Source organism: Geotrypetes seraphini, chromosome 1 (genome assembly GCF_902459505.1).
Source record: "Geotrypetes seraphini chromosome 1, aGeoSer1.1, whole genome shotgun sequence".
Taxonomy (NCBI): Eukaryota; Metazoa; Chordata; class Amphibia; order Gymnophiona; family Dermophiidae; genus Geotrypetes; species Geotrypetes seraphini.
The window spans coordinates 457,113,186-457,140,894 of NC_047084.1; the positions used below are offsets into that span (position 1 = coordinate 457,113,186).

Consider the following 27,709-nt stretch of genomic DNA (forward strand, 5'->3'; position numbering starts at 1 on the left):
TACCTTAATTCCTTCCTGGAAGCCTACTGGGTGGCTCAATGCATGACCTCTCATGCCACTAGCTCATGTTTCTGTTGTCCCTTAACTTTATACAAGGATGGACCCTCTCCGTTTATTCCACAGCTTTTTGAACTCCACTACCACTTTGACTCATTCTGGGAGGGCAAGATCCGGCAGTTACCAACCTTTCTATTCACCTAGGCCTCTTCTCCAGCTGCTGAAAAGACAATACATCTCCTTTCAAACTTCTAGCATATATTTAGTATTTCTTTTATTGAAGTGATTAGCAAAATCAAGCTCTAAAAACTGAGTTGTGTTAGCCAGTGAGTCACAAGAGGTGTGAGAAGCCACTGGCATCATTACACAAGGTAAAAACTGTTGTCTAGATGAAATGAGTTGCATCAGACAGGGTAGGCGATACTGCCCACAGCTGTGGAAGTCATCCATGTTTATGGATGTGGTGCTGTGGATATTTTTATGTGCTTATCTGTGCGAGTACTTTATTACAGTACAGGCCTGGTGCCTGACAAAACTTTGCCCAGAAGTCTCCTTCCTCACACCTTCTCAGCCAGAAGCTTATCCAGTATCAGCTCGCACATATAGAGGCAGCGGGGCACATGGAAACAACCTGGAAAGGGAACAAAAGTAAATCCAGGCCCCAAAAAGAATATTATAGAAACATTCATCCCCAAGTGTAAACCACAGTAAATTAACAAATAGTAAACACTAGAAGTAGAAAATGACACGAGATTGGGGTGGGGACAGGGCAGGCATGGATAGGGTTACCAGACATCCAGATTTGCCCCAAAATGTCGTCCTTTTGAGTACATGTCCAGGGGTCCAAATGGCTTTTCAAAACCCGGCACTTTGTCCAGGTTTTGAGAATCTTCCCCTGAAATTGTGTCAGGCAAGAGGGCATCCTTGCATGCACAGATGCCCTCCTGCCCGAACAGAGCAAGCAGTGGGGGAGGGGCTAGGGCGGGATTAGGGTCACCGTGCATTTAACTATGGAAGCTAAACCAGTCCTAGCCAGTTTAGCATCAAAGTATTTTACCTGTCGATTCGCAGAACGGCTCACCATGCTCTTTTCCGTGCTTCCTATTAGCCTCCGATTATACTATGCAAATGTAGTACCAAAAACACACACAGTCAGTTTTTACCGAAACTGAATCCATGGCCATAGGTTTTGACCGAAACAAACCAGGCAGAAAAAGTATTTTGGGGCCATTTCAGCACCGTAACTGAAACTGAAATTTGGCCAGCCTCTAAGGGTGATTCACCTCAAAAAATACCAGCCTCCCTCCTTCTCTTGTACTCCTGCATAACAAGGGCTACTTCAGTGCTAATCCACTACCATCTAAGCTCATTTGGAGGTTCATGAAGGCTTTTTTGTTGTTGTGCTTTTACATTATTGCACAACCATATGTGTTCACCATTAACTAGATTACCATAAAGTTGAAGCTATTCTCGCTCTGGTCTTCCCGCCACACAAATCAACTGTTCAGCCGGTAACTTCTATAGGGTACAGGACAGGAGGCATCACTCACCACACTTCTTCCTCAACCTGTTTTGTTTGCTTACCTTTAAAAGGTCCTCCCTTAATATTAAGGGCCACCTTCCCTTCCTGGCTTAGATAACCAAACCACTCTCCATGCTCAGGATCTGTGAACTGTTGGAGAAAGAAAGACAGGCTCTACCATACATTGCTAAAACCCAGGAACCGACTTCTTTCTTTTTGCATCCCCCCTTCCTTTACAAGAGAGAAGCACCGGCTTTGCATACCACAGGGGACCAGATGCTCAAAACTCCAGTGCTAGAGGCAAGCGTGCACATCCTATAGCACAACAAAAGCGTAGAAAACTAGCATCCTCTCCCCAATGCCCAAAGCAAATAGGATGCAAATTTTATGTGAGCTAGGAAGCAAAAAGCAAGAGGGAGGAACATGACCAAAACATTTGCACAAGAGCTGCGCGTCTGTGAAACTCTTGTGCACATGCGCCAGGCAAAATAAGTGCAAGAGCACATCAGCATCCTTCCCCCACACCATGAAATATAACGCCTCCCCAAAAGGTTGATCACAATCGACCAGTAGATCGCGAAGGCAATGTGAGTTGATTGGAGCCCATCAAGGGCTCCGTGATAGACTCGCGTTGCCTTCGTGTTCTACCTGCAGAAGCTCCGGGCCGATCAGCCTTCCTCTCCGACATCAGAATTGACATCAGGGATAGGAATGCTGGTCGGCCCAACGCTTCTGCATCAGGAAGCAGGGAGAGTTTGGGGTGGTGGTGGTTGGGGGGCCTGTTCCCCGATGGCTGCGGCAGTGGCTTGGGGGCTGGCAGAGAGACAGAAAGAAGGGGAGCAGAGAGATAAAGAAAGAAGGGAAACAGAAAGAAAGGGGGCAGGGAGAAAGAAAGAAAGGGAAGGGGGCAGAGAGAGAGGAAGAAAAAGTTGGTGGAGGGAATGAGGTCTGGAGGAGAGGAAGCATACAGTAGGCTGAAAGAAGGGAAGAAATATTGGATGCACAGTCAGAAGAAGAAAGTGCAACCATAGACTCATGAAATCAACAAACAAAGGTGGGAAAAATGATTTTATTTTCAATTTAGTGATCAAAATGTGACCATTTTGAGAATTTATATCTGCTGTCTATATTTTGCACTATGGACCCCTTTTACTAAACTGCAATAGCGGATTTTAGCGCAGGGAGCCTATGAGCGTCAAGAGCAGTCCGGGGCAATCAACGCAGCTCCCTGCGCTAAAAACTGCTGTCGCGGTTTAGTAAAAAGGGAGGGGGGTATATTTGTCCATTTTTGTATGGTTGTTACTGAGGTGACAGTGCATAGAGTCGTCTGCCTTGACCTCTTTGAAAAAAACCCAGAATAGAAATGATAATTCACATTTTCTCTGTGTATAGTGTGCTTTGTGTTTTTTTAAATTTTATTGTTGGTAGATCATTTTGACTTGGTCATTTTAAAAGTAGCTTGCAAGCTGAAAAAAAGTGTGGGCACCCCTGGTTTAGATCGTCTAAGCAGCTCACACCAAAGCAGAGGAAAACAGGCAACAATGCCTGCCCTCACCCCCAGCTTTGCTTGGACTCAGACACGCTTTTTTCTCACTACCTGTACTGGCATCTTTTTCTTTTCAAAATGGAGCCAAAAACTGGCAATTAAATGTGAAACACACTAAAGAAATCCTCTCCTCAAAACCTGAACGTCATCCCCAACCTGGAGGTGTGTTTCTGGTGTTCAATTCTCAGAAGACAACACAGAAATTAACGCTGGCTTTGAGTGAACACAGAATCACCCTCATTTGAATTCATTTCCATGCATTTAAATACAATTTGCACTAACCTTCAGCGCACACATTAGCATGTGCGGCTGGAGGGTTTTGTGTATGCTGTGCACAGTAACATGCATGCAGTTCCAGGGCTAATTTCTCCTAGCACCAGTGTTAGGTTTTGAGTATCTGGGCCAGGGTGGGTCTTGAAGTGGATTTTCTGTTGGCCTAACACAATGGAAGTCAGCAAATGTCCCATATTTGCAGGAAAAGAAGTCTAGGGGCAACATGCTGGCTCTGAGTAATGTGGACAGCATGTAAAGTTTGCAAAGATAATCAAGGAGCTGAGGCAGCCAGTTCTGGAACTGAATGTGCAGAAACATATAAGATATGTACACAGTATGGTCAATGCACAAGGACAGTCTGAGCAGAGTTCTGGTTATCACCTATCCTAAAGTGAAGAGGTATTTGGACAGGAGCACTGACTGACTCAGGGTGCAGGCTGTTACATACTTCAGGGGCGGGGGGAAAACATTTGTCCAGGAAGTGCTGACTGCTAGTTGTGTTACCTTGCTGAAGACAAACTCAAACACCTTCTGGAACAACTGCAAAAGTTTGGCTTCACGTGTTTCAAAGTAAGCCATTAGAAAAGCGATCAAGGCCTCGGTGTGGGGCCACCACATTTTCATATTCCACTCCAGCTAAAACCCAATACACATACAATAAGGATTATTTAGCAACACAGCCCTTAGCTGCTGTGGCAGAAATATGCTTAAGTTAGAGTCGTGCTTGTTTTATAAAGGGAACTTACGTGCTCATCTCCCTTGATAAAGTAACCCCTGATTCTACCTGTGGAGGAGTAGCCTAAAGATTAGAACAGCAAACTAAGAACTAGGGAAGCTGGGTTCAAATCCCACTGCTGCTTCCTGATCTTGGGTAAATCAGTTAATCAGCCACTGGCACAGCTATGAACAGATTGTAAGCCCTGTGGAGACAGGAGAAATAGCTACTGCACCTGAATAGAACTCACCTTGAGCTACTCTTGAAAAGATATGAATTAAATCCCTACCCTTCCTTCCTCTCAGTCTCAGAGCCTGGTTTATTTTACACACATCTGTATATATTTTATATTATAGGTGCCAGATACCAAGTCCTGCCCCAGAAATGCCACACTCATTCAGGGTAAAAGCATGTGCACATTTTCACGTGTGTTTATACCATGAACAATTTCAGCAATGACTATTTCTGTGAGTGCTGGTTTAAAGATAATTGCATTTGATATACCACCTTACCAGAGTGAAAATAAGAATAGCCTTACTGGGTCAGACCAATGGTCCATCGAGCCCAGTAGCCCGTTCTCACAGTGGCCAATCCAGGTCACTAGTACCTGGCCAAAACCCAAGGAGCAGCAATATTCCATGCTACCGATCCAGGGCAAGCAGTGGCTTCCCCCATGTCTTTGTCAATAACAGATTATGGACTTTTCCTCCAAGAAATTGTCCAAACCTTTCTTAAAACCAGCTACAATATTTGCTTTTACCACAACCTCTGGCAATGCGTTCCAGAACTTAACTATTTTCTGAGTGAAAAAATATTTCCTCCTATTGGTTTTAAAAGTATTTCCCTGTAACTTCGAGTGTCCCCCTAGTCTTTGTAATTTTTGACGGAGTGAAAAACCGATCCACTCAGGATTTTGTAGACTTCAATCATATCTCCCCTCAGCCGTCTCTTTTCCAAGCTGAAAAGCCCTAACCGTTTTAGTCTTTCCTCATACGAGAGGAGTTCCACCCCCTTTATCATCTTGGTGGCTAGAGGTCTCACTGTCTAAGCTTTTGTCCTGGAGTGACAAGCAGCAGTAGTGGGAATTGAATCCAGTTCCCCAAGTTCTCAGCCCACTGCATTAACCATTAGGCTACTCCTGGTTTAGCTGCACTGGAAGCTTTACAACATCCCTGCGACTCCAGCACATGCCTGGCAATGACATCTTCATGGTCACTAGTAGATCAGCAGCATCGCTACTGCCCAATTTACAGAACTAATGGCATGGCTCCCAATTGAGGCAAGAATATTATTCATGTTAGGTTGTACCTGTTACAAGACATTGGCCTTATACCCGATAATATTATTGATCACTTTAAATTTACTGACAGAAAACGCTTTTCAGATTATTTACATTTCCTACTGTAAAAGGTTACATATACAAAAGATTTTTCCATAGGATTTTATCTTTTCAAGCTGGATCATGGGATAAACCCTTTTCTGTCCTAATAACAAACTAACTCCTTTCTTTCCTTTAGAAAAATGCTAAAGACCTACTTATTTGAATGTGATTATAATACACTGTGCTTGTACAGTCTCTTGATTGATAATTGCATTGAACTGAGAGGTTACTATGGGATATAAGTGAATTTGTTATGTTATAGCAGCAGCAAGGCTGTATAATAGCTTATGAAAATCACTAGCATCCTCCGAGTTTCCAAATATTTCTTAACACGTGTTAACAGCGCAGACAGCGGAAGGTACATACTTGCGTGGGGCAGTGTCCATCTACGTCTAAGAAAGAGAAGAGACCACCGTACTCTCGGTCCCAGCCTGTTTGGAAAGGCTGCACCATGAAGCCTTCTATGGCCACCTTGATGAGTTCCAGATCCTGGTGTTTCACAGCGTAGCAGAGGAGGAACCAGCCTGCCTCGATTGCATGACCTGTATTGCATGCGGGAGACAGGAGGAAGAGTCGCAGGGTGACTGGGGGAGGGGAACCGTGAGAACCTAGACCAAACCGAACTCCAGGTATGGACGGTACCTCAATCCTTTATCCTTGCTGGCTCTTACTTACCGGGGTTCTGCTGCCGGCCCAAGCAGCCAGGCAACTCGTGACCGTCCTCGGACACATTTTCCAGAACAGCCTTCCCATTGCGCTGTGAAGGAAACACATGGACCTTAATGGGTCAGCAGAGCAGCGCAGTCTTATAGAAATGAGCAGGTGCTATAAGGGACATCTCTTACAAGAGAAGATGTGGCCTTCTGTGCACAGTAATAAGAAAACTAAGTGTAGCGACAGGCCTCATTTCTCACAGACTATTCTGTAGATACTTTCTAATAAAGTTACCAGATATAGTGGGAAACATCACTTCTGGTATATACCGTATACTTGGAATATAAGCAGAGAGTTTTGGGCCCAAAAATTGGGGTCTACGCTTATATTCAGGTCAGCGCCCACCTGCTGCCCCCTCCTTGATGCGTTGTAGGCCTCTTCCGGGCTTGCCATATGACCTAGTGATCCAGCGGTGGGCTGGGACAGGAGGGATCCTTCCCGTCTCCAGTCCCAGCCAACTCTACAAACTTTTACCTCCCTCCCGCCTCCCCCTTGTACCTTTCAAATCCTTGGTGGTCCAGCGGTATACAGGGGCAGGAGCAAGCTTCCTGTGCTCCTGCCCCATCCAGAGCCGCTAGCTGAACGGCTGCCGCAAGTTCTCACCTGCACCTTTTTTTCCTCCTTTTTAGGAGGGGAAAAAAGGTTATATTCAGGTCAGCATATATTTGAATATATGTGGTAGGTGCTTTATAAGAAATTTATCCTTTTTTGTTTATTCAGTCCTACCTTAACTGAAATAATTTTCAAGCACCATTCTGACCTCATGTGTAACTTTCTTCAAATTAGACCCCTTATTTTCTAACTTCTGTTACTCTCTTTCTTACCTAGCTATCCCTCCCTTTTACAAAACCACAGAAGCGGTTTTTAGTGCAGGCCAGGGCGCTGAATGCTCGGCACTGCTCCTGACGCTCATAGGAACCCCACACTTTATGTGCCAAGTTAACTTCCAGTTAACAGCCAGTGTCCAGTTAACTTCCAGGTCAGCATGCATAACCTGATATTCAGTTCTGGGAGCCACGCATGCCTCATCATTGAATATCCGGGGTTAGGTCCTCCGGTGGCTGTGGGCAGCTTACAAGCTGCTTACTGCCACGGGCTGACTATTTCGCCCGTGCGTTAAAAAATTACCAATATATGAAAACATTTAATAAGAAATACATTTGAAAAAGTTAATGCTGCAGTGAGCGACATCTCTTATAGGTAAGAGACACAACCTTTTGGTGGACTACTACAACTACTACTAATTATTTCTATAGCGCTACCAGACACACGCAGCGCTGCACAGAGTCACAAAGAAGAAGAAAACAGTTCCTGCTTGAAAGAGCTTACAATCTAAACTGCCAAGACAGGATGTCATGGATACAGTTAAAGGGAACGGTTAATCAGCTGGCTGGGCTGGAGGGCAGAGGGGAGTACATGACAATGAAGCCATTGTGACATCACTGATGAGGTTGGCTCTTATTGGTGGAATGAGGCATTATGACATCACAATCTCAGCTCTGCTTCCCAAAGACTGAAACTCTTCACACTACTACTATGAATTATTTCTAAAGCGTTACCAGACGCACACAGTGCTGTACAGAGTCACAAAGAAGAAAACAGTCCCTGCTCAAAAGAGCTTACAATCTAAACAGGCAAGACAGGCAAACAGGATGTCACGGATACAGTTAAAGGGAATGGTTAATCAGCTGGCTGAGTTGGAGGGCAGAGGATTAGGGTTAAGGATTAAAGGCTACATCAAAAAGGTGGGTTTTCAGTCTGGTTTCATAGGTGCTCTGTGATAAGTTAGGAACTATGAAAGCACAAGGATAGATGTGTCAGATTATTTGGCAGTCCAGTAGAGCTCTCTTCTGGTTATAAGAGTGCCTGTTAGAAGCCTGGCGTTACAGAGGCTCTTAGATGGTACCTGTAGATGCTGCATGATTTGCTGCATAGCCCAGTTCCCCAGCTCAGAGTATTTTGCCGTCATCGCCTCATCCGCCTCCTCCAGCTGTTGCACCAGGCACAGCAGCATCATTGGCACTGCCATAGCATTCGTGGGCATTGCACCTGGCAAAGCAGGCCGCCCCAGCTCCGCGAGATCCTGCCGCACCCAACGGACGATCTCGTCCATCATCTTCACAGCTTCTTCCTAGGCCGGAGAAAATGACGGTCAGAGGTAACACTGGTGCAAAGTCCCTCTGAAGACAAGATCCACCTCGCCCTGAAGCATTTCTGTGCTTGCAGGCATCCCCACCCCCAGCCATACCACTCCTGTCTTCACACACACCCTTGTCCCCCACCCCCAGGGCACTCCTATCTTCACACATGCATCCCCAATTTGTACTCTCCTGCCTGCACACACTCACCCTGTACTTTTGCTGCCCAGTGGCTCTCCAGAGCTCATCCATGGCCATCACATAGAAACACTCGCTGAAGATGGTACGTTGCACCTTCGTTGCTTTCCCATCACGTGTCAGCACAAATGCACACTTTTGGGAGCCTGCAGAGACCCGGACATGACGGATCAGAAACTCTCCCCCTGGTGCAGAACAGAGACCTACATTATTCTCCAGCTCATTACATAAGAGGTTTAACGTTTAGTAACTTAAATTTTACTTATAACTAAGCAGAGAATGTAACAACATAATCATAAAAATACAGTGAATAAAAATTACACACACACAAAAAGTATAACATTAAATAACATAATACAGCAAAGGCTTGCAATATTGATATTACGTGTGGTATCTCACAGTGATCTTATACACATGCCAGCATCATCTCCCAATAACCCAAAATAAACAAGTTAGTCTAACTCTGTCCATATTCATGCCCCAACAAAATGAACAAACAGATGACAGCGAGTACCTATATCCCCAGTCCTGGTGGCTTGCTTCCTGCATCTTCTTAACCCTTTCAGGACCATAAGGATCGTAGGCCAATTTTTGTGGTTTTGACGACATTTTTATGGTAAAAAGGGCTTGCAGATGCCAAAAAATTGATTTTTTTTGTGAAATATCATTATTTTTATTTAAAAAATCACACTTCTGGCTTATGGACAGTGTGGCAAGTGAATCTTCTCGTCAATCTGGCAACGACGCTAATGAATGAATGTCGGAACCAGTTTGTTTACATAAAGGCAGTATCATATGGAATCCGTACATATCAAATTTAGAACTGTAGACTATCCCAATCAAAATTTATAGGATTTTAAAGTTATGGGACAAATATGTCCCTTGGTCCTGAAAGGGTTAAAGGAAAAAGCTGTAAATGCTGCTGGGGGCCTTTTGCCTTGAAAGAAATACCTGGGTATCACAGGAGACACGTGGTAGTTTGGACCAGTGATCTCTGACAGCAGCCAGTCTGGAGCTTTTGGAAGTACCTGGCAGATCCCAACAGAGCAGCGTGTTTTCATATAGATTACTCCCCAAACTAAGCATCCATGTCTACCTAATAGGGGCATCTCAAATTGGAACTGTGCCATGTGCGACACGCTCCCCTAGCACCCCTGCTCCGACCAAAACATGGGGAAGATAAAAACACCAAGGGCCTCAGAGATGGGAATGGTACAGTTCACTTTATTAAAAGGCCCAACACTGGCCGTGTTTTGGCAAATACAAAGTGGTGCCAGTGAAGTCCAATTATTAACACCTTGCTAACTGATTTGTGTGCACATCTGCCCAGCGTGTGAAAAATCATGTGGCTAAGTTCTGACGACCTTTATAGAACCTGGGAAGTAATTAGGCATAAGTCAGTTATGTGCATAACTCCAGATTAGTGCCCATTGCCAATCATTGGTACTTAATTATAGAATTGGCATTAAATTGTGAAACTGAAGATATTTTATAATTGCGCAATTAACTGTGTGCACCATTTATAGAATTAGGAGGCTAGTATATCGAGCAGACTGCTTTTATCCGTGATTGTTTATGTCTTCAAATTTTCCAGTAGATTGGTAGGCCTGACTTCTCTTTAATAAATCCATTTTGGCTCTCTCCCATGAAACTATGTCTATCCAAATGCCTGAAATTCTCTTATCAGTAGTTTATACGATTTTGCACAGCACCAGCATTAGGATCAATGGCCTTTAGTTCCTGGATTACTCTTGGGGTTCTTTTAAAAAGCCGGTCTTACATTGGCCATCCTCCAATCCTCAGGCACAGCAGCAGATTTTAACAATAGATACAGATTACCACAAACAGTTCTGTACGGGTTCTGGGACGAAAACCATCAAGCCCTGGTGATTTACTGCTATTTAGCTTGTCAAATTAGTCTGAAAATTATAGGATGTATTGAAGCAATAACATTCAAGTAATGAATGGTTTGGAAAACCTCACCTTCTATTTCAAATTGACATACTCAGCTGTTTGAAGCACATTTTGGTGACGGTGACACAGTCCCTTTAAAGGGAAAATGTCCACATATGATAAGAACATAAGAACACAGATAAGATTTTTAGATTATTATTCAACATGTGTATAAAGTCTGCATTAAGCCCCCTTCTTACATCAAGATTCTCTCTTGTCCTTCCTTTTTTCAATCTGTGTAAGCCGCGTTCTTTGTAAACTAGGTACCATGTACAATGTTGTTTGAGCTGGCTGGCCTACAAATAAAGCATTAAAACCACCCCAAAAGAATAGTTCCAATGTGAGTATCTCCCCACTATCCTCTTCAGTAAAGACCAATGTAAAGAAAGTAACTTATAAGAACATAAGAAGTTGCCCCCGCTGAGTCAGACCAGAGGTCCATCTTGCTCAGCGGTCCACTCCCGCGGCGGCCCATCAGGCCTAGTGCCTGAACAGTGGTCCCTGATTAATTTTGTAACTTACCTCTAATCCCATCCCTCTACTCTTATCTGTACCCCTCAATCCCTTTGTCTTCCAAGTACCTATCCAAAGCTTCTTTGAACCCCTGTAGCGTGCTCCTGTTTATCACATCCTCTGGTAGCGCGTTCCATGTATCCACCACCCTCTGTGTGAAAAAGAACTTCCTGGCGTTTGTTCTAAACCTCTCCCCTTTCAATTTCTCTGAGTGCCCCCTTGTACTTATTGATCCCCTTAATTTGAAAAATCTGTCCCTGTCTATTTTTTCTATGCCCTTCATGATCTTGAAGGTTTCTATCATGTCTCCTCTAAGTCTTCGCTTTTCCAGGGAGAAAAGCCCTAGCTTTTTCAGTCTGTCAGTATATGAGAGGTCCTCCATGCCCTTTATTAGCTTAGTTGCTCTTCTCTGGACCCTCTCAAGTACCTCCATGTCCTTCTTGAGGTACGGCGACCAGAACTGAACACAGTACTCCAGGTGCGGGCGCACCACAGCACGATACAGTGGCAGATGACTTCCTTTGTCCTGGTCGTGATACCCTTCTTAATGATACCCAACATTCTGTTTGCTTTCCTTGAGGCCGTGGCACACTGCGCCGACGCCTTCAATGTTGTGTCTACCATCACTCCCAGGTCTCTTTCAAGGTCGCTCACCCCTAGCGCTGATCCCCCCATTTTGTAAGTGAACATCGGGGTTTTTTTCCCTATATGCATGACCTTGCATTGCCCTATGTTGAAACTCATTTGCCACTTTTTGGCCCATTTTTCCAGTGTTGTCAGATCTTTTTGGAGATCTTCGCAGTCCTCCATGTTATTGACCTTGCGATATAGTTTGGTGTCATCCGCAAATTTAATAACCTCACATTTAGTTCCTGCCTCCAGGTCGTTAATGAATATATTGAATAAGAGCGGTCCCAGTACCGACCCCTGTGGAACTCCGCTCGTGACCCATTGCCAGTCTGAGTAATGTCCCTTTACTCCAACCCTCTGTTTCCTGTCTGCCAGCCAGTTTTTGATCCATCGGTGGACCTCCCCTTGCACCCCATGGTTCCATAGCTTCCTTAGTAGTCTTTCGTGTGGCACCTTGTAGAAGGCTTTTTGGAAGTCAAGGTAAATGATATCTATGGATTCTCCTTTATCCACCTGGCTGGTTACCCCCTCAAAGAAGTATAATAAGTTTGTGAGGCATGACCTGCCCTTGCAGAAGTCATGCTGGCTCGACTTTAGCTGTCCATAGTTGTCGATGTGTTCCCAGATGCTATCTTTAATCAGTGCTTCCATCATCTTTCCCGGGACCGAGGTCAAGCTCACCAGCCTGTAGTTTCCTGGGTCTCCCCTTGAGCCTTTCTTGAAGATGGGCGTGACATTTGCTATTTTCCTGTCTTCCGGAATCTCTCCAGTTTTTAGGGATAGGTTGCATATTTGTCGAAGTGGCTCAGCTATTTCGTTCCTTAGTTCCTTGAGTACCCTTGGGTGAATGCCATCTGGACCTGGCGATTTGTCGCTCTTTAGCCTGTCTATCTGCCCCTTTACCCTCACCCTCCTTATCTAGTGGTAGAACTTGATTATTTTATATAATTGAAAAAAAGCCAGCATTACACTGTATTTATTTTTGCTTCTATGCCAAGCTTCTTTTCAAATTCTTTTTTGACCTGCCTATTAATGTTGCTGCTGATGCTCCTTCTTGTTCTCCTTATTTGATTTTGCTTTCCATTTTTAATTTTTTTTTTTTCTTTTTGCTTCAATAGCTTCTTTCATGGTACAATTTAATCAGGCTTGCAGTCATTGGTCTTTTTTTTTTCGCAGATCCTCAGGACAGAGAGAAGAATGAGAGGCTGAAAGGTTCCCTAACAGGGCTCTTCAATATCGGCAATGTTATTCAATCTTTTTCTAGCACCAATCGGGAAGTTGTTTTCTGATCTCAAACTACAATATCTGCAATTCTTTTTTGAATTTCCAGCAGACATGATATAGGGTTTCCAAGTGCTATCGCATTATATGGATGAGATCCAATTGTGGATGACAACGAATTGTCTTAGTCTAATTGTCTCAAAGACAAAAATATTGTGGCTGTCTTCTACTGGAGCCCCACCAAATTCAGCAGGAGATTAAAAGTCTGGGAGTTATTTTAGATACTTCTCTAAAATTTCGTAGTCGTATCTCTTCAGTTGGTAAGACCGTATTTTTTAAGATCAGGATGGTCTTAAAATTATGAGACCTGCGAATTTCAAACTGGTTCTGCAGAGCTATGTTTTGCTGTAATTCGCTTCTATGTAGCATGCCAAAGAATTCATTAAGGGCTCTATTAGTGGCACAGAACATAGCTGCTAGGATAATAGCCAGATTACCTCGCTATTCACATGTCACACCTTTACTGGCTGAACTTCATTGGTTGCTAGTTGCATGGCAAATACAATTCAAGATATTGGCCTTGGTATTTAAATCTGTTCGTGACTTGTTACCTAAGGTGATTGCCTCTTTATTACAGGCAAATGTACCTTGTTGGCCTCTGAGATCACAAGCTAGAGAGACCTATCCTTGAAACTAGCTCAATCACTATCCTGATACATTCATTAGTAATTTCTCATCTCGATTACTGTAACTCTCTTCTAAATGGCCTCCCTCAAAAAGAAATTCGTCGTTTACAACTAATACAAAATACTGCAATAAAACTTATCCATAAAGTAGGCAGATACGACCATATCACCCCTCTTTTAAAAGAAGCACACTGGCTCCCTATTACTCACCGCATCACCTTTAAAATTATCTTACTATCCTTTAAAATAAAACTTTCTCATCTGCCCTCATTCCTTGACAAACTTCTCATTCCCTACTGTTCCTCACGCACTCTGAGATCAACTGATCAAAAACTTCTTTTTATCCCCTCTATCAAAGACTTCTACAATACACGTAAAGTAAATTTCGCAGTAACTGCCCCTACCCTCTGGAATTCCCTGCCACAGCAACTCCGCGACGAATCACGACTCGATAAATTTAAGACAGATTTAAAAACTTTTTTATTTCGTGACGCTTTTGCTAACACTTAGAGCTATCATTCCTTTTTTTTTTTTTTTTTTTATTCTATTTATCAATAATAACCGCTTTCTTTAAAGCGTCCCTCTCCATTATGTTTTATCCTAACCCCACTATCTCCATTTTTCTTCTCAAATATGTAACTTCACCCTCCCTTCCCTTCTATCCTCACTGTCTAGTTCGTCTGGTAATGTTATTTGTATATACACAATACCTTTTTTTTTAGTTTCTTTTAGTTTCTCTTTCTTTTAAATATATTGTTAACCGGCCAGATATTAACTTGATGGTTGGTATATCAAAATTAATAAAACTTGAAACTTGTCCTTCTGCTTCGTTCGGTCACTAAGGTCATAAATCGATCCCAAATGTTTCAGATGGCTGGACCTTCATTGAGGAACTCAATTCCAGACTCTATTTGTCTAATTTCTGATTTTTTGGCATTCCGGAAAAGTTTGAAAGCTTTTTTTTCCAATTGGCCTTTTCAAGCCTGGGCAATATGTAATTTTAGCAGTTATCTGGCCTTATTTGTTTTAAGGAGCAGGTTTCGGGCTATAAGTTATATACTGTATTGGATTGTGGTTTGTTGAGTTTTGTTTTAATTATGTATCTATTGCTGTCACCCGCATAGATGCTACAAGTATTTTAAACAAACAACCTACCTGCAACTGCAGTGTTGAGGATCTCAGGGCGGCAAAATCTCGGCAGGGTCCTGTACAGGCGGCAGTATGTCCAGACCTACCAGTGAGAGAGCAAAGGAAGGATAAGAGATGGCAGAGATACAGGTGAGGATGAGGAGAGAAACACAAGCGGGCCCTTTTACTAAGCCACACCATGCACTTAGGACTAAATTCAGTAAATGCCACTCAAAAAATGGCGAGTAGGAATAAAAATTTTGGACAAACTTGCCTAATTTGGCGACGAACAATGCCCAAGTCAACCATGCCAATTTTCCACCCATAACCATGCCTACTTTTAAATATAGATGTCCTTCGGTGTTACTAGGCGTCCTATGAGTTTGGCGCCAAACTCTTAAATTGATTAAGTGTTTTTTTCCTTTGTCTGAAAACCAGCCTGGCCAATTACCAAGTCGATTAAGACAATTAAAAAATAAAAACTGGGCGCAGATCCCAAACCTAGGTATCACTAGGTGGCTGCATTTCGGGCGCCTAGCTGTGCCTAACGTAGGCCCCATTTATAGAATTCCCTAGTAAGCGCTCTCACATTAACTGCAGCCAAGTACCACTTGCTAATTTCAGTGGTCCCCAACCGTATTCACGTAAAGGGCCATGTTGTGAGTAGGAGAAAGCTCCGAGGGTCACCAAAAGATTTCAAGCTTACCCATACAAGTCTATCAACTCTGTAAACCGCCTTGACCTGCTTTTCAGACTGGGTATTAAACATTAACAATTAATACTAATATTAATTCTACAACACGTCATAGATATATTCTATATTTTGGATTGTCGACAGTAGCAAATTCCATAAATGGACAGCTGAGTAATACACCCAGGGTCAGCTATGGACCAGATGAAGCGCTGGCACAAAAGGGCGCCAAATGTCAAGGGCCGTGACATCACCGGCCCATAATTTAAGCTAGCATGCAGCTTGAACACTTCCCCCCTCCTTCTCCTCCTGATGCTGCTCCCCAGTCCCTGCAGTGTACGGCTTCATAGACCAGTGACTGTGAGGGATGGGGTGGGAGGCCAAAGTCAGCATCAGAGGAGGGAAATGCAGCACTTCCCTCCTTCCACACTACTGCTCAACACCGAAGCTGGCCCTCTTCCCTCAATGCAGCTGGCCTATGAAGCTGCATCCTGCCAGGACTGAGTAGTAGCTTCAGAGGAAGGAGGAGAGAACTGGCTGGGGGGCAGGACATGGATCAGAGCACCATAATCTCCAAGTCGGCCCTATAAAAGCCACTTAAAAACAGTGGTGTACCAAGAGGGAAGGCAGTCCGCTCCGGGTGCAGACCATAACGGGATGCTCCTGGGGTCGGCATCATGGTCCGGGAACTTCACTGCTCTGCTGGTGTTGGGCCTTCCTCTCTGCTAGGTCCTGCCTTCACGGAAGCGGGAGGAAGGCCCAACACCAGCAGAGCAGCAAGTTAAGACTGCCAACAGTGAGAGAACACTCTTCTTCTTGTACCCGCTGTGGCCTTCTCTCTGCCGCATTACTGATGACGTGACAGAGAGAAGCCCTGGCTGAGCAGGCTGCAAAAAATCTCACAGGGGGGGGGGGGAGGTGAGTCAGTCAGGTCCGGAGGTCCTGTACAGGGGGATGGGAGCAGGGCTGGTGTTAGGGCCCCCTGTGGGTTGGCATACCTTTCCCTTTCTTTTGGCATCAGCCCACTGTCACCCTGTCTTCTCCGTCCCACTGACAAACTGACTGAACAGCTGCTCACAGAATCCTCCGTGCTTTATTTTTGCCTTGGTCCGAGCCCAAGAGGAAATAGGAAGTTACATCACTAGGGGCAGAGCATGGAGGAAACCATGGGAAGTGCTTTGGTCAGTTTGTCAGCAGTATGGGGAAGACAGGGTGACGTTGGACCGGTGCTGAAACAAAGGGAAAGGCAATGAATGCTGACCAAAGAAGCCCTCTGGACCAACTAGCTTTTTTTTTTTTTTTTTTTTTACAATGGGGGAGGGGTTTAAAGAAGTTCCAGACTGTGGATGGGGGAGGTGACATGAAGGGGAGGAACTTGTGGGGCCCAGAAACAGGAGATTTAGAAAGATGGTGACCAAAGGACTGTTGGGAGACAAGAAAAAAGGAGAGAAATTGGAAGCGGGGTGGTGTGGAGGGAGAAAGAGCCACTTGAAGGGAGGACAGTTGGGAAGAGAAAGGGACAGATGGTGGACCTGGGGGATGGAGGGAAAGATATAGGATGGGAAGGTAGGGTAGTTGGGAAGAGGGAGATGGTGGACCAGGGATGGAGGGAGAGAGATGGAAGGACACTTGGGAAGAGAAAGGGGAGATAAGTTGGGCCTTGGTAGGGAGGGAGAAATGTTAGGTCTGGGGGAGGAAGGGAGAGAGAGATGCAGCATCTCTTTTATTCCTTCTATCTTATTCAACATCAAGTGGGTAGGGAAGAAGAACAGAAAAGAGATGGAGAAATGTTGAACCATGGTGGGAGGGGGGGAAAGAGAGAAGAAGAGATGGACCAATGGGAGGGTAGGAAGGAAGAGAGGTGGGATAAGATGATGTTAGGGGATGGGGAGAAAGGGACAAATAGATATAGCCTGACAAGAGTGGAGAGAGGGAGGAGGATTCTGGAAATGATGGAGCCATGTGGAAGAGGTCAAAAGGGGGATGACAAGATGAATGAGACAACAGTGAGAAAGAAGTAAGTACAGTGGTAGAAATGTGGTATTGGGGAGTAGGAAGAAGGAAACAGGAGGCTGGAAAAGGAGTGAGACAGGAAATGTGAGAGCTAGAGCATAAGAAATGGAGATGGAAAGTTGGTAGGTAGCTGAAAAGTAAAAGGAAGAGTGAAATTTGAGTGGCTGGAGAGGCAGAAAAGAAAAGGGTGAGAAAAGGAAAGATCAATATATCAAAGATAGGTATAGAGGGAATGAAACAAAACAGGAGAGAGGAGAAAAGGCATATGGACAGCAACCACTAGAAAGAGAATTATCAGAAGACACAGGAAAGCAGTCTTATTATACCTTACTGTCCATCTAAAGCCCTTTGTTCAACGTCTCAAAATCTCCTAACAATTCCCTCTTTATGTTTAAATCTATTTTATTAAGCAACAGTAAGTACAACAGCAATAATAACCATGGAATGCAGTTTCATCAAACACCCGCGGAGGACTGGACTCTTATGTCCTCCCCGGACCCACCATACCCCCACCCCCCAACAAAGAAAACCCTACCCCCACCCACCCCTCCCCATCCCCCCACATATACAGAAAACGCGCAAGCAGGGATCAGCAGAGACATCTAGAAGCACAGTTTCAGAGGTGGAGTCTATTCAAGACCCGGCTACGACTCTCAGGAGGCAAAATGTTCAAATATGGAGTCCAAGTGTGAACAAAGTCTCTGCTCCGGCGTCGGGAAGAACGAGCCAAACGGGCTTCCCAACCCATAAGTTCATGGAGGCGATTCCTCCAATACCAGAATGAAGGTGCGCACATCAACATTACACTTCTCCCTCAATATTCGCAAGGGTTGGAGGCAGAGCCAGCCCGCGAATATTGAAAATCCACGAACATTTGGACCGGCTCTGACCCACCTCCGCCTTCCCCTGGCATCCCGCACCTTACCTTGTGGATTTGGAGGGAGAAGTGTAACCATTTTTTATCTCCTTAGCTCTTACTCAACAAAGTACCTCAAAGGAGGACAGTAGTGCGACCTTCTGACTGACTTGGAAGGCGAGCCTAAACGCATGGGGTGTGGGAGGCGGCAATTATTTGTATTTGGAAAACCACAGTGCACTGGTTCCTTTGCTTAATGGCTCTGACCCTCCCCCAGCATCCTGGACCTTACCTGGTGGTCTAGCAGGCTTCGGGGCAGGAGCGATCTTCCTACGCTCCTGCCCCATGCAGATCACCCATACAAAATGGCTGCCATGAGTTCCCATAGTCTCTCGAGACTACGACGGGAACTCCCTGCAGCCATTTTGTATGAGTGATCTGCACGGGGCAGGAGCACAGGAAGATCGCTCCTGCCCCGAAAGTCCGCTAGACCACCAGGTAAGGTCTGGGGAGGTCCGATATGCAGTTTTCCTTTATCAAAAAAAAAAAAAAATCACGAATAACTGAATCCGCCAATACTGAAACTGCAGATTCGGAGGGAGAAATGTATTAGATCTAACAATTTTGCAGTAATCGCCCCTACTCTTTGGAACTCCATCCCTAACCATCTTTGTCTAGAAGTATCCCATTCTCATTTTAAAAACAAGTTATAAACATTCTTATTTCAAGATGTTTTTGATATCTAACTGCCCTTATCAGGACTAAACTTTTTCTGATAATATATATTCAGATCCCCCTCCTAACGTATCTTTCCTTTTATGTTCACTTTCCTCTGATTACTGTAGTTCTTCCCATTTTACCCTCTTGTTCCTGTTTGTGTATTATTTGTCCTACTAACTCCCCATGAGGTCTATTTTATAAGGTTTTAACCTACATTTCTGTCTTCTTTTGTAAAAAAAAAATATATAAATTTATTGTACATCACTCAGAAGTTTGATTGCACAGTATAAGAAATTTTAATAAAACTTGAAACTTGAAGTGACAAAATGGGACCAACAGATGGAAAAATAAAATGTCCAGACAACAAAGGTAACATAGTAAATGACAGCAAATAAAGACCCAAATGGTCTATCCAGTCTGCCCAACCATACACGCTCTATAAATTAATAATTTAATTTAAATGGTCCTTTTTCTTAGATATTTCTGGACCAGAAACTCAGAGCTCTGCCCAGTGGTGTACTTAGGTTCTATCTACTAGAGTCTCCATCAAAACTCACTCTAGCCCATCTAAACCATCAAAGCCCTCCCCAGCCCATCCTCAACTGAATGGCCATGTACGGGACACAACCCATGCAAGTCTGCCCAGTACTGGACTTAGTTCTTCAATATATACCCATTATTTTCTGATTAGAGATCTATGTTCATACCATGCTTTTTTGAACACTGTCACCATTTTTCTCTCCATCACCACCCTATCCATAAAGAAGAATTTCCTAACATTACTCTTGAGTCTACCACTCTCAACCTCAAATTATACCTTCTGGTTTTACCATTTTCCTTTCTCTGGAAAAGATTTTGTTCTATGTTAATACCTTTCAAGTATTTGAACATCTGAAATCATATCTCCCCTGACCCTCCTTTCCCAAAAGGTTGATCGCGATTGACTGGCAGATTGCGAAGGCAACGCGAGTTGATCGCATTGTCTTCACGTTCTACTTGCTTCCCAACTCAGAAGTGCCGAGCCAACCAACTTTCCCCACCCAACATCAATTCTGATGTCAGAGAGGAAGTTCCGGGGCAGCCAATCACTGCCTGGCTGGCCCAGAACTTCCTCTCCGACTTCAGAAATGACAGGGAGAGGAAATCTGGTCAGTCTGACGCTTCTGTGTGGGGAAGCAGGGAAAGCTTGGGGCGACGGTGGTTTAGAGGTCTGTTTCCCAATGGCAGCGGCAATGGCTTGGGAGCAGGCAGGGAGACAGAAAGAAGGGAGAGCAGGGAGACAGAAAGAAGGGAAAAAGAAAGAAAGAAAGGGGGGCCAGGAAGACAAAGAAAGGGGGGCAGGGAGACAGAAAGAAAGAAAGGGGGACAGGAAGACAGAAAGAAAGGGGGCATGCAGAGAGAAAGACTGACAGAAAGAAAGGGGGGCAGGGAGACAGAAAAAAGAAAGAAAGAAAGAAAGAAAGGGGAGGGGGGCAGGGAGAGAGGAAGAAAAAGTTGGCGGAGGGAATGAGGTCTGGAAGCATACAACAGGCTGAAAGAAGGTAAGAAATATTGGATGCACAGTCAGAAGAAGAAAGTGCAACAATAGACCCATGAAATCACCAGACAACAAAGGTAGGAAAAATGATTTTAGTTTCAATTTAGTGATCAAAATGAGTCTGTTTTGAGAATATATATCTGCTGTCTATATTTTGCACTATGGCCCCCTTTTACTAAACCGCAATAGTGTTTTTTTAGCGCAGGGAGCCTATGAGCATCAAGAGCAGCGCAGGGCATTCAGCGCAGCTCCCTGTGCTAGAAACTGCTATCACGGTTTAGTAAAATGGGAGGGGGTATATTTGTTTATTTTTGTATAGTTGTTCCTGAGGTGACATTGCATAAAGTCATCTGCCTTGACCTCTTTGAAAACCCGTGGAATATAAATGATAATTCACATTTTCTCTGCGTACAGTGTGCTTTGTGTTTTTTTAAATTTTATTGTTGGTAGATCATTTTGACTTGGTCATTTTAAAAGTAGTTTGCAAGCCCAAAAAGTGTGGGCACCCCTGCTCTAAGGTATACTTAGGGCTTCCAGTCTCTCCTTATACGCCTTTTCTTCAAACCCCCTACCATTTTCATCATCTTTCTCTGGACCGCTTCAACTCTTACATCCTTTGCCAGATATGGTCTCCAAAATTAACACAATACTCCAAGTGGGGCCTCACCAACAACCTGTACAGGCATCAACACCTTCATTCTTCTACTGGCTACACCTCTCTCTATACAGCCTAGTATCCTTCTGGCAACAGCCACCGCTTTGTCACACTTTTTCTTTGACTATCGCCCCAAGGTCCCTCTTCCCATCCATGCATATCAGCCTCACCTCCCAGCACATATGTCTCCTTCTGATTTCTAATTCCTAAATGCATTAGTCTGTACTTCTTTGCATTGAATTTTAGTTGCCAGATATATTAGACTATTCCTCTAACTTTTGCAAATCGTTTTTCATGTTTTCCACTCCATCCTTGGCGTCTACTCTGTTACAAATGGCAAAACTTTCCTCTAACCCTTCGGCAATGTCACTCACAAACATATTGAACAGGTAGAAAAGTTTTTATTTTAAGTTTATTAACCGGAATATGTTAGCTTTGGGATATGTGTATCACAGATCTTTGTTTTGTGTTCAGTGGTTTAGCAGACAGCTATCAGGGAAGGGGAGAGGAGAGAGGGTGGGCAGTGGCCCTAATCCCAAAATGGATGACCATCTAATTTTCTCCTGCCTTCCCCATGCCCCTTGCCCAGATGCAAAATATAAATAACTAAGCAGATGGGGTATCCCAAAGCCCTGGCAGCTGAAGACCTCTTCTTTCAGTCCATTAGCCAGAACTCTCTAAGCTCTGCAGCTGGTGGCAGCTCAGGGACGCTGCTGCCAGCTGCAGAGTTTGGAGAGTTCTGGCTACCAGACCAGAGGAGGTGGTCTTCAACTGGTAGGGCTTTGGGATCCCCACCAGCAAGGCAGGTAGCTAATATTAGCAGGTTCTGGGCCTAGGACCCTTTTTGTTCAGTAGAAAAAGTGCATATCTGGTTTTCTTTCTCTTGTTGAGTTTAATTTTTTGGGCTTCCCAGTTCTATATTTGGTAAAGGTCTGTGTTTTGTGTGTGAAGAATTCATTTAAAGTTGATTTTATGTGTGGTAGTAATGGCAGGAGAGGAGATTAGAGGGAGGGGGCAAGAAGGAGAGAGAATCAAGAATCCCCTCCTTAATTTCTGCGCTAAGTCCCAGCATGTCTAAAACCGGCCTTGGATGGGAAGGAGAGATGGAAAACTGCTACACAGGAGGATAGAAGGGAGGGATGGAAAGCTGCTGTACAGGGGGGGGGAGAGAGGAAGCACATGGACTGGAGAAGAGGAAGGGAAATGCAGCAAAGTAGTAGAAAGGGATAAGAAGCAAAAATCTTACACATGGTGGAGGGGAAGGGGACATGCATGAAGAAGAGAGAAGGAGAAATGTTGGACATAGGGTGGAGGGCAGGGAGAAATGCTGCATGGAGGGGGAATAGATAGATTTGACCCAGGGCATAAGGCAAGGAGAGAGAGAGAAGAGTGGGACAGTGGGAAAGAAATGTTGGATATGGTAATGGAAGGAGAGGTATAGAGATGGAAGATAGACAGTGAGCACAGAGAAAGAAGAAAACATCAAATGGGCAGGAGACTCTGGTGAGCAAGTTAACAGAAGACAAATAGAAACCAGAGCCTGGGACCAACATGATTTTAATAATAAAATGACCAGACAACAAAAGGTAGAAAAAAATAATTGTATTTTCTGTTTTGTGATTACAATATGTCAGATTTTACATATGTATCCTCTCAGAACTGGTGTTAAGACGGCAAGCATGAACTAGGTAGGACCTAAAAGAGAGAGTAAAAGTTTTTTTTGTTTACTCCACAGCGTGGGCATGGGGTTGGAGAGGTTGTAACCCTATGTAATGTTATATTGTAACACTGTGAATGTTAAACCGTAACCTGAGCTCTTTGGAAATGATGGGCTATATAGATAAACTAGCTTTATAGCCCGCTACATTAATGGGTGCTAGAATAAATGTGTGTTTGTCTTTATTTCTTTCTCTCTCTGTCTCCTTAGCCACTTTTTCCTGTCCATTCTCCCTTATTTTTACCTCCCCTGTGTCCACCACCACCCCTTCACTGCTCCCCTTATCCAGCAGCAGCCCTTCTCCCTTTGTTTTACCTCCCCCCTGTCTATCAGCACCTCTTCCTGCTCCCCCTGTCCAGCAGTAAGCCTCCCTTCATTTTTCCCCCGTGTCCATCATCACCTCTTCCTGCTCCCTCTGTCCAGCAGTAGGCCTCCCTTCATTTCCCCCCCCCTGTCCATCAGCACCTCTTCCTGCTCCCCCTGTCCAGCAGTAGGCCTCCATTCCCCCCCCCCGTGTCCATCAGCACCTCTTCCTGCTCCCCCTGTCCAACAATAGGCCTCCATTCCTTCCCTCCCATCCATCAGCACCTCTTCCTGCTCCCCCTGTCCAGCAGTAGGCCTCCCTTCATTTCCCCCCCTGTCCATCAGCACCTCTTCCTGCTCCCCCTGTCCAGCAGTAGGCCTCCCTTCATTTTCCCCCCCTGTCCATCAGCACCTCTTCCTGTTCCCCCTGTCAAGCAATAAGCCTCCCTTCATTTCCCCCCCTGTCCATCAGCACCCCTTCCTGCTCCCCCTGTCCACGGGAGTTAGTACAGGTCCGGTGTCTGCCATTCTCCCCAGAGTCCTTGCGCCCTGCCCCCCCCCTTCCCTTCCCACGGACCTGACTACCTACCCGGCGATTCAAGCAGCGTGTGCACCAGTCTTCACACGCTGCTTCGGGTCCTTCTACTGCCCTGATTTACTCTGGCACGTCCCTGATGACATCATCAGAGACGCGGCAGAGCAAATCAGGGAAGTAGAAGGGCCCGAAGCAGCATGTGAAGACTGGTGCACACGCTGCTTGAATCGCCAAGGTAGTCGGGTCCGCGGGAAGGGGGGTGAGCGGAAAAGGACTCGGACTCCTGTGGTCTGTCGCGGAGGGTGGCCAGGCTCCATTTCAGCCGCAGGGAAGGCTCACTGCCCCAGCTCCTTACCCGTCCGCAGCCCGGGCCAGGCCTCCCGCGCTTTCTCAGCGGCCGGGCTCGCTCGGTTGGTTTTTTTTTTACTCCGCTTCCTGCATTCGCTGCTCTCAGTGACGTAATAAGCGCACATGCGCACTTGTCTTGCCACATCCCGACAGAAAAGGGATCAGGGAACACGCAAGGCAAGTGCGCATGCGCGGCTAGCATTTTATTATTTAAGATAAATAAAATGACTAAAAATATTTTTTTTGGGGGGGTGTCAAAAAATAATCGGCCCTGGGTGTCACATACTTAGGTACGCCATTGCTTAAAAGATTGTTAAAAGTTACTATATCAAGTGGGCAAGATTAACATTAACACATTTACAGGATTTGAAGAGCATTTCAGCCAACTGCTTTGAGGGCTGCAATGGAGAACTTTGGGGGCCACGCATTGGAGACCACTGTGCTAATTGACACTTTAATGTGAAACCAGAATTAGAAATGCAGATTCCACCCCTATTGGTTGTTGTGTAACATTTGCAGCTACCGTGCCTTATAAGAACATAAGAAATGCCTGCACCGGATCAGACCTGGGGTCCATCTAACCCGGTGATCCGCACACGCGGAGGCTCAGCCAGGCGTACCCTGGCGAATACCTTAGTCACTCGTATCCCTCAATATGTCCTGCAAGAAGATGTGTGTCCAATTTTCCCTTAAATCCTGGAATGGTGGGCATGATGGGCACGATGGACCACTGGTCTGACCCAGCACCGGCAATTCTTATATTCTTATCTCTTCCGGGAGAGAGTTCCCGGCATTCACCACTCGCTGTGTGAAGCAGAACTTTCTGACATTTGTCCTGGCAGTGTCCCCTCTCAGCTTCAGGCCATGACCTCTGGTCCAAATCTGAGTTACATTTGCCAAAGTGAATAACGCTGTTTCTTGCTCACCATCCTTTCCCCCTGCTGGTGAGTGAGCTTGCTCCATTTTGTCGATTCCTTTTAATAATTTAAAAGTCTCTATCAGATCCCCTCTCAGTCTTCTCTTCTCAAGGGTGAATAATTTTTCTGAGGCGATCTTTGTAGCTCAAGTTCTCCATACCTTTTACTTGCTTCGTTGCTCGCCTCTGCACCCTCTCCAGCAGTGTTATATCCTTCTTCAGATATGGAGACCAGTGTTGGACACAGTATTCCAAGTGTGGTCTGACCATTGCTCTATAAAGTGGCATTAAGCTGTGGTAAGTACAAAATTTTACCACAATTTAATAAGAGCCCTGAGAGTGAAAACCCAGCTAAGAGAGAACAAAAAAAGGAAGGGAAGGGGGAAGCAAGACAGCACCATGAGAATGGAGGATAAAAGCTGAGGTTAACCAGTATGGAGGGTCTTATGGGTAAAGCAGAGGATTTTGAAGGGAATGCAATAAACAGGCATAAGCAGATGTAAACATAGGAAAAATAGTCAAATGATCAAAGCACCACAGAGAGCCAGCACAAAGCTAAGATCAGCCAGTCTCTCCACTCACCTGCCTCCCCTGAAGCCAGACATATTTCACTTCATCATAAACAGCCCCATCTCTGGCTAGGCACGTAAAGAACCCACTGCACACACAAATACAAGCCATGGTTAGGTACACATAACATGTCACAAAGAAATCCCGCAAATTCACGGGAGCCATTCAGGAAGCCGCTCAGCGCCGAGCAGCAGCGCCAAAGTGCACTACTGCTCGGTACTGCTCAGTGGTTGAAGCCGGAACTCATGGCAGCGACCGACCGGGTTAGCAGCGGGGCAGGAGCGCGGAAAGCTCGCTCCTGACCGCTACACCTCTGGACCATCAGAGATTCCAGCAGCAGAGGAGATACGATGAACAGGGCAGGGAGGGGGGACAGGGTGGAGAGCCCGGGAGGGAGGAAAGGGGGCTGTGTGCAGTGCCTGGCAGGGAGGAGGCTGGGCGCAGAGCCTGACTGAGGAGGGAGGGAGGGAGCACTGGGTGCAGATCTTGGCAGGGCAGGGCAGGGCATTTCAATATTAAGCCACCCGACTTATATACGAGATGAGTCAACCATTTTTCCTCCTTTTGGGGGGGAAATGGGGGTCTCGACTTATATTCGGATAGACTTATATTTGAGTATATGTAGTAATTTTCCAGTGAGAATCTGCAAAAAAAAACAAAAACCCACAGGGTATTGATTTCAAATGCATTAATTAAAATTGTGTTAAAAATATATTGATATTCCATATTATGGTTAATATTATTCACAATTTTATTTAATACTGAATCATAATTGTATACTTTGTGGTAATTCTTTGTATTTGTTCGGCCTCAGTCAACAGTGTCATTTCACGACGTTGTAGGTAGCTCATATGCCATCCTGTGCAGAATTGCACAAAAAGGGTGAAGCGGAATTTCCTCTCATTCGCAAATTTAGTTATTTCAGATCTTAAACAATTTCAGAAGCAACTTGCTGATTTGGATGCCAACGCTAGGGAAATTAGATTATTTCAAAATCCATTTGACAGCGACACTGCTTTCAACAAAACTCATATATATCTAAAGCTATTTATCTTTTTTTTACTACGGCCAGTTGAAAAGTGCAGAAGTATCTAACATGGCCCACTTGGTGAAAAGTTTGGAGACCCCTGGCTTAACATAACGTGTGGTCCAGGTTGCAGGGGGCAGGGAAGTGGAGAAAAGTGCTGGAGACCACAGGGTGGGTGTTAGGGTAGACAACAGGTGCTGGTGAGCACAGGAGAGAAATGCTGGGCATCATGTTGGGGGTTCAGAGATAGGGAAGGATGCTGGATGCCATGGAGGAGGCAACAATGGGATGGTAGGGAAGGGAAGATGAGGGGAGATGCTGAAACTGGGGGTGGAGCATAGGTGGGCACCACCAAAAAGGCATTCCACTGTCCCTGCTCAGGGCACATAAGTCCCATTGGGTTTGCAGGATATTCACACTGAATAAGCATGCCAGTCTCTTATGTGTATTCATGAGGACTGGGTTGAGAAGGCCTGGGATCAAGTATTACCCCCATTCAGAGTAAAGTGCAAAAAGCAGTCATTCACCCATATTCCTGATCATGGGAGTGTTTCAGCCAGAAATCCATGGTTCTGTCCAGCTCCTGCTGGATCTGCTCTCTCCACAGCCTCAGCTGCTGCCGGTCCATCAGGTCCTGGGTAAAGAGAAGACAGCAGCAGTAAGCTGCACCATCATTCACTCCCAGCCTCCATCTTTCCCCACTATATATATCCTTGTTCCTTCCACACATGCAGCACTTTACAAAAACACTTAACAGCTGCTAGTCCCTGCCCTTTGGAGTTTACAGCAGAGCTGCCAGGTGACCCAGTTCCAGGATGGAGACAAAAGGCCAGTCCTGGATTTCAAACATCCCTCTCCCTGCTGGAACTGGGGTTACTTGGCAGCTCTGCTTACAATTTGATTAAGAGGCACACCGGTTACCTGAATCAGGAGCTGGAGGGCTATTGAGTAGAAATGCTTGGGGTGGGTGGGGGGGGATTTTTGCCTTTTGAATCAACCTTCATAAGCAAAGCAAGAAGTACCCTCACTTCCTACCTGCCATCCCTTTCTCCCAAAAAGGGAGGGGGACACTTACAGTGCTCTGGGGGAGAGTAATTAAGGAATGCAAGCTGCCCCGGCTCAGCTCTAATGTTTTCTGTGCAGCCACTGTTCGTCTCTCCCTCCTCGAGTGGCGGATCGTGTCATGTGAGCGCTCACTTCCTCCTC

The 27,709-nt window shown here is 45.2% G+C and overlaps 1 protein-coding gene across 3 annotated transcripts; it reads right to left on the minus strand.

The window, feature by feature from the left end:
• Nucleotides 1-254: 254 nt before the first annotated feature.
• RENBP (renin binding protein) lies at nt 255-27,709 on the minus strand. Of its 3 annotated transcripts, none has more exons than XM_033922221.1 (11): nt 27,579-27,709; nt 27,031-27,137; nt 25,489-25,564; nt 14,643-14,718; nt 8,497-8,669; nt 8,055-8,279; nt 6,110-6,191; nt 5,801-5,976; nt 3,843-3,974; nt 1,582-1,669; nt 255-628 (listed from the first exon to the last, which is right to left on the minus strand). In XM_033922221.1, exons 2-11 carry the CDS (start codon nt 27,129-27,131, stop codon nt 555-557), a joined length of 1,203 nt encoding a protein of 400 aa, XP_033778112.1. In that variant the 5' UTR covers nt 27,132-27,137; nt 27,579-27,709; the 3' UTR covers nt 255-554. The 3 variants fall into 3 exon arrangements, with proteins under 3 accessions (XP_033778112.1, XP_033778123.1, XP_033778133.1); XM_033922232.1 differs by having other exon boundaries at nt 27,539-27,664; XM_033922242.1 differs by lacking the exon at nt 27,579-27,709 and adding an exon at nt 27,425-27,448.

Bases quoted from the DNA above. Each gene is read 5' to 3' on its own strand.
- RENBP (XM_033922221.1), bottom strand. From the start codon at position 27,131: ATGGACCGGCAGCAGCTGAGGCTGTGGAGAGAGCAGATCCAGCAGGAG. The intron at 8,280-8,496 runs GTGAGTGTGTGC...TCTCCGGCCTAG, and splicing joins CTGGGCAGCAAAAGTACAGG to GAAGAAGCTGTGAAGATGAT. The intron at 5,977-6,109 runs GTAAGTAAGAGC...CATGCAATACAG, and splicing joins GGGCCGGCAGCAGAACCCCG to GTCATGCAATCGAGGCAGGC.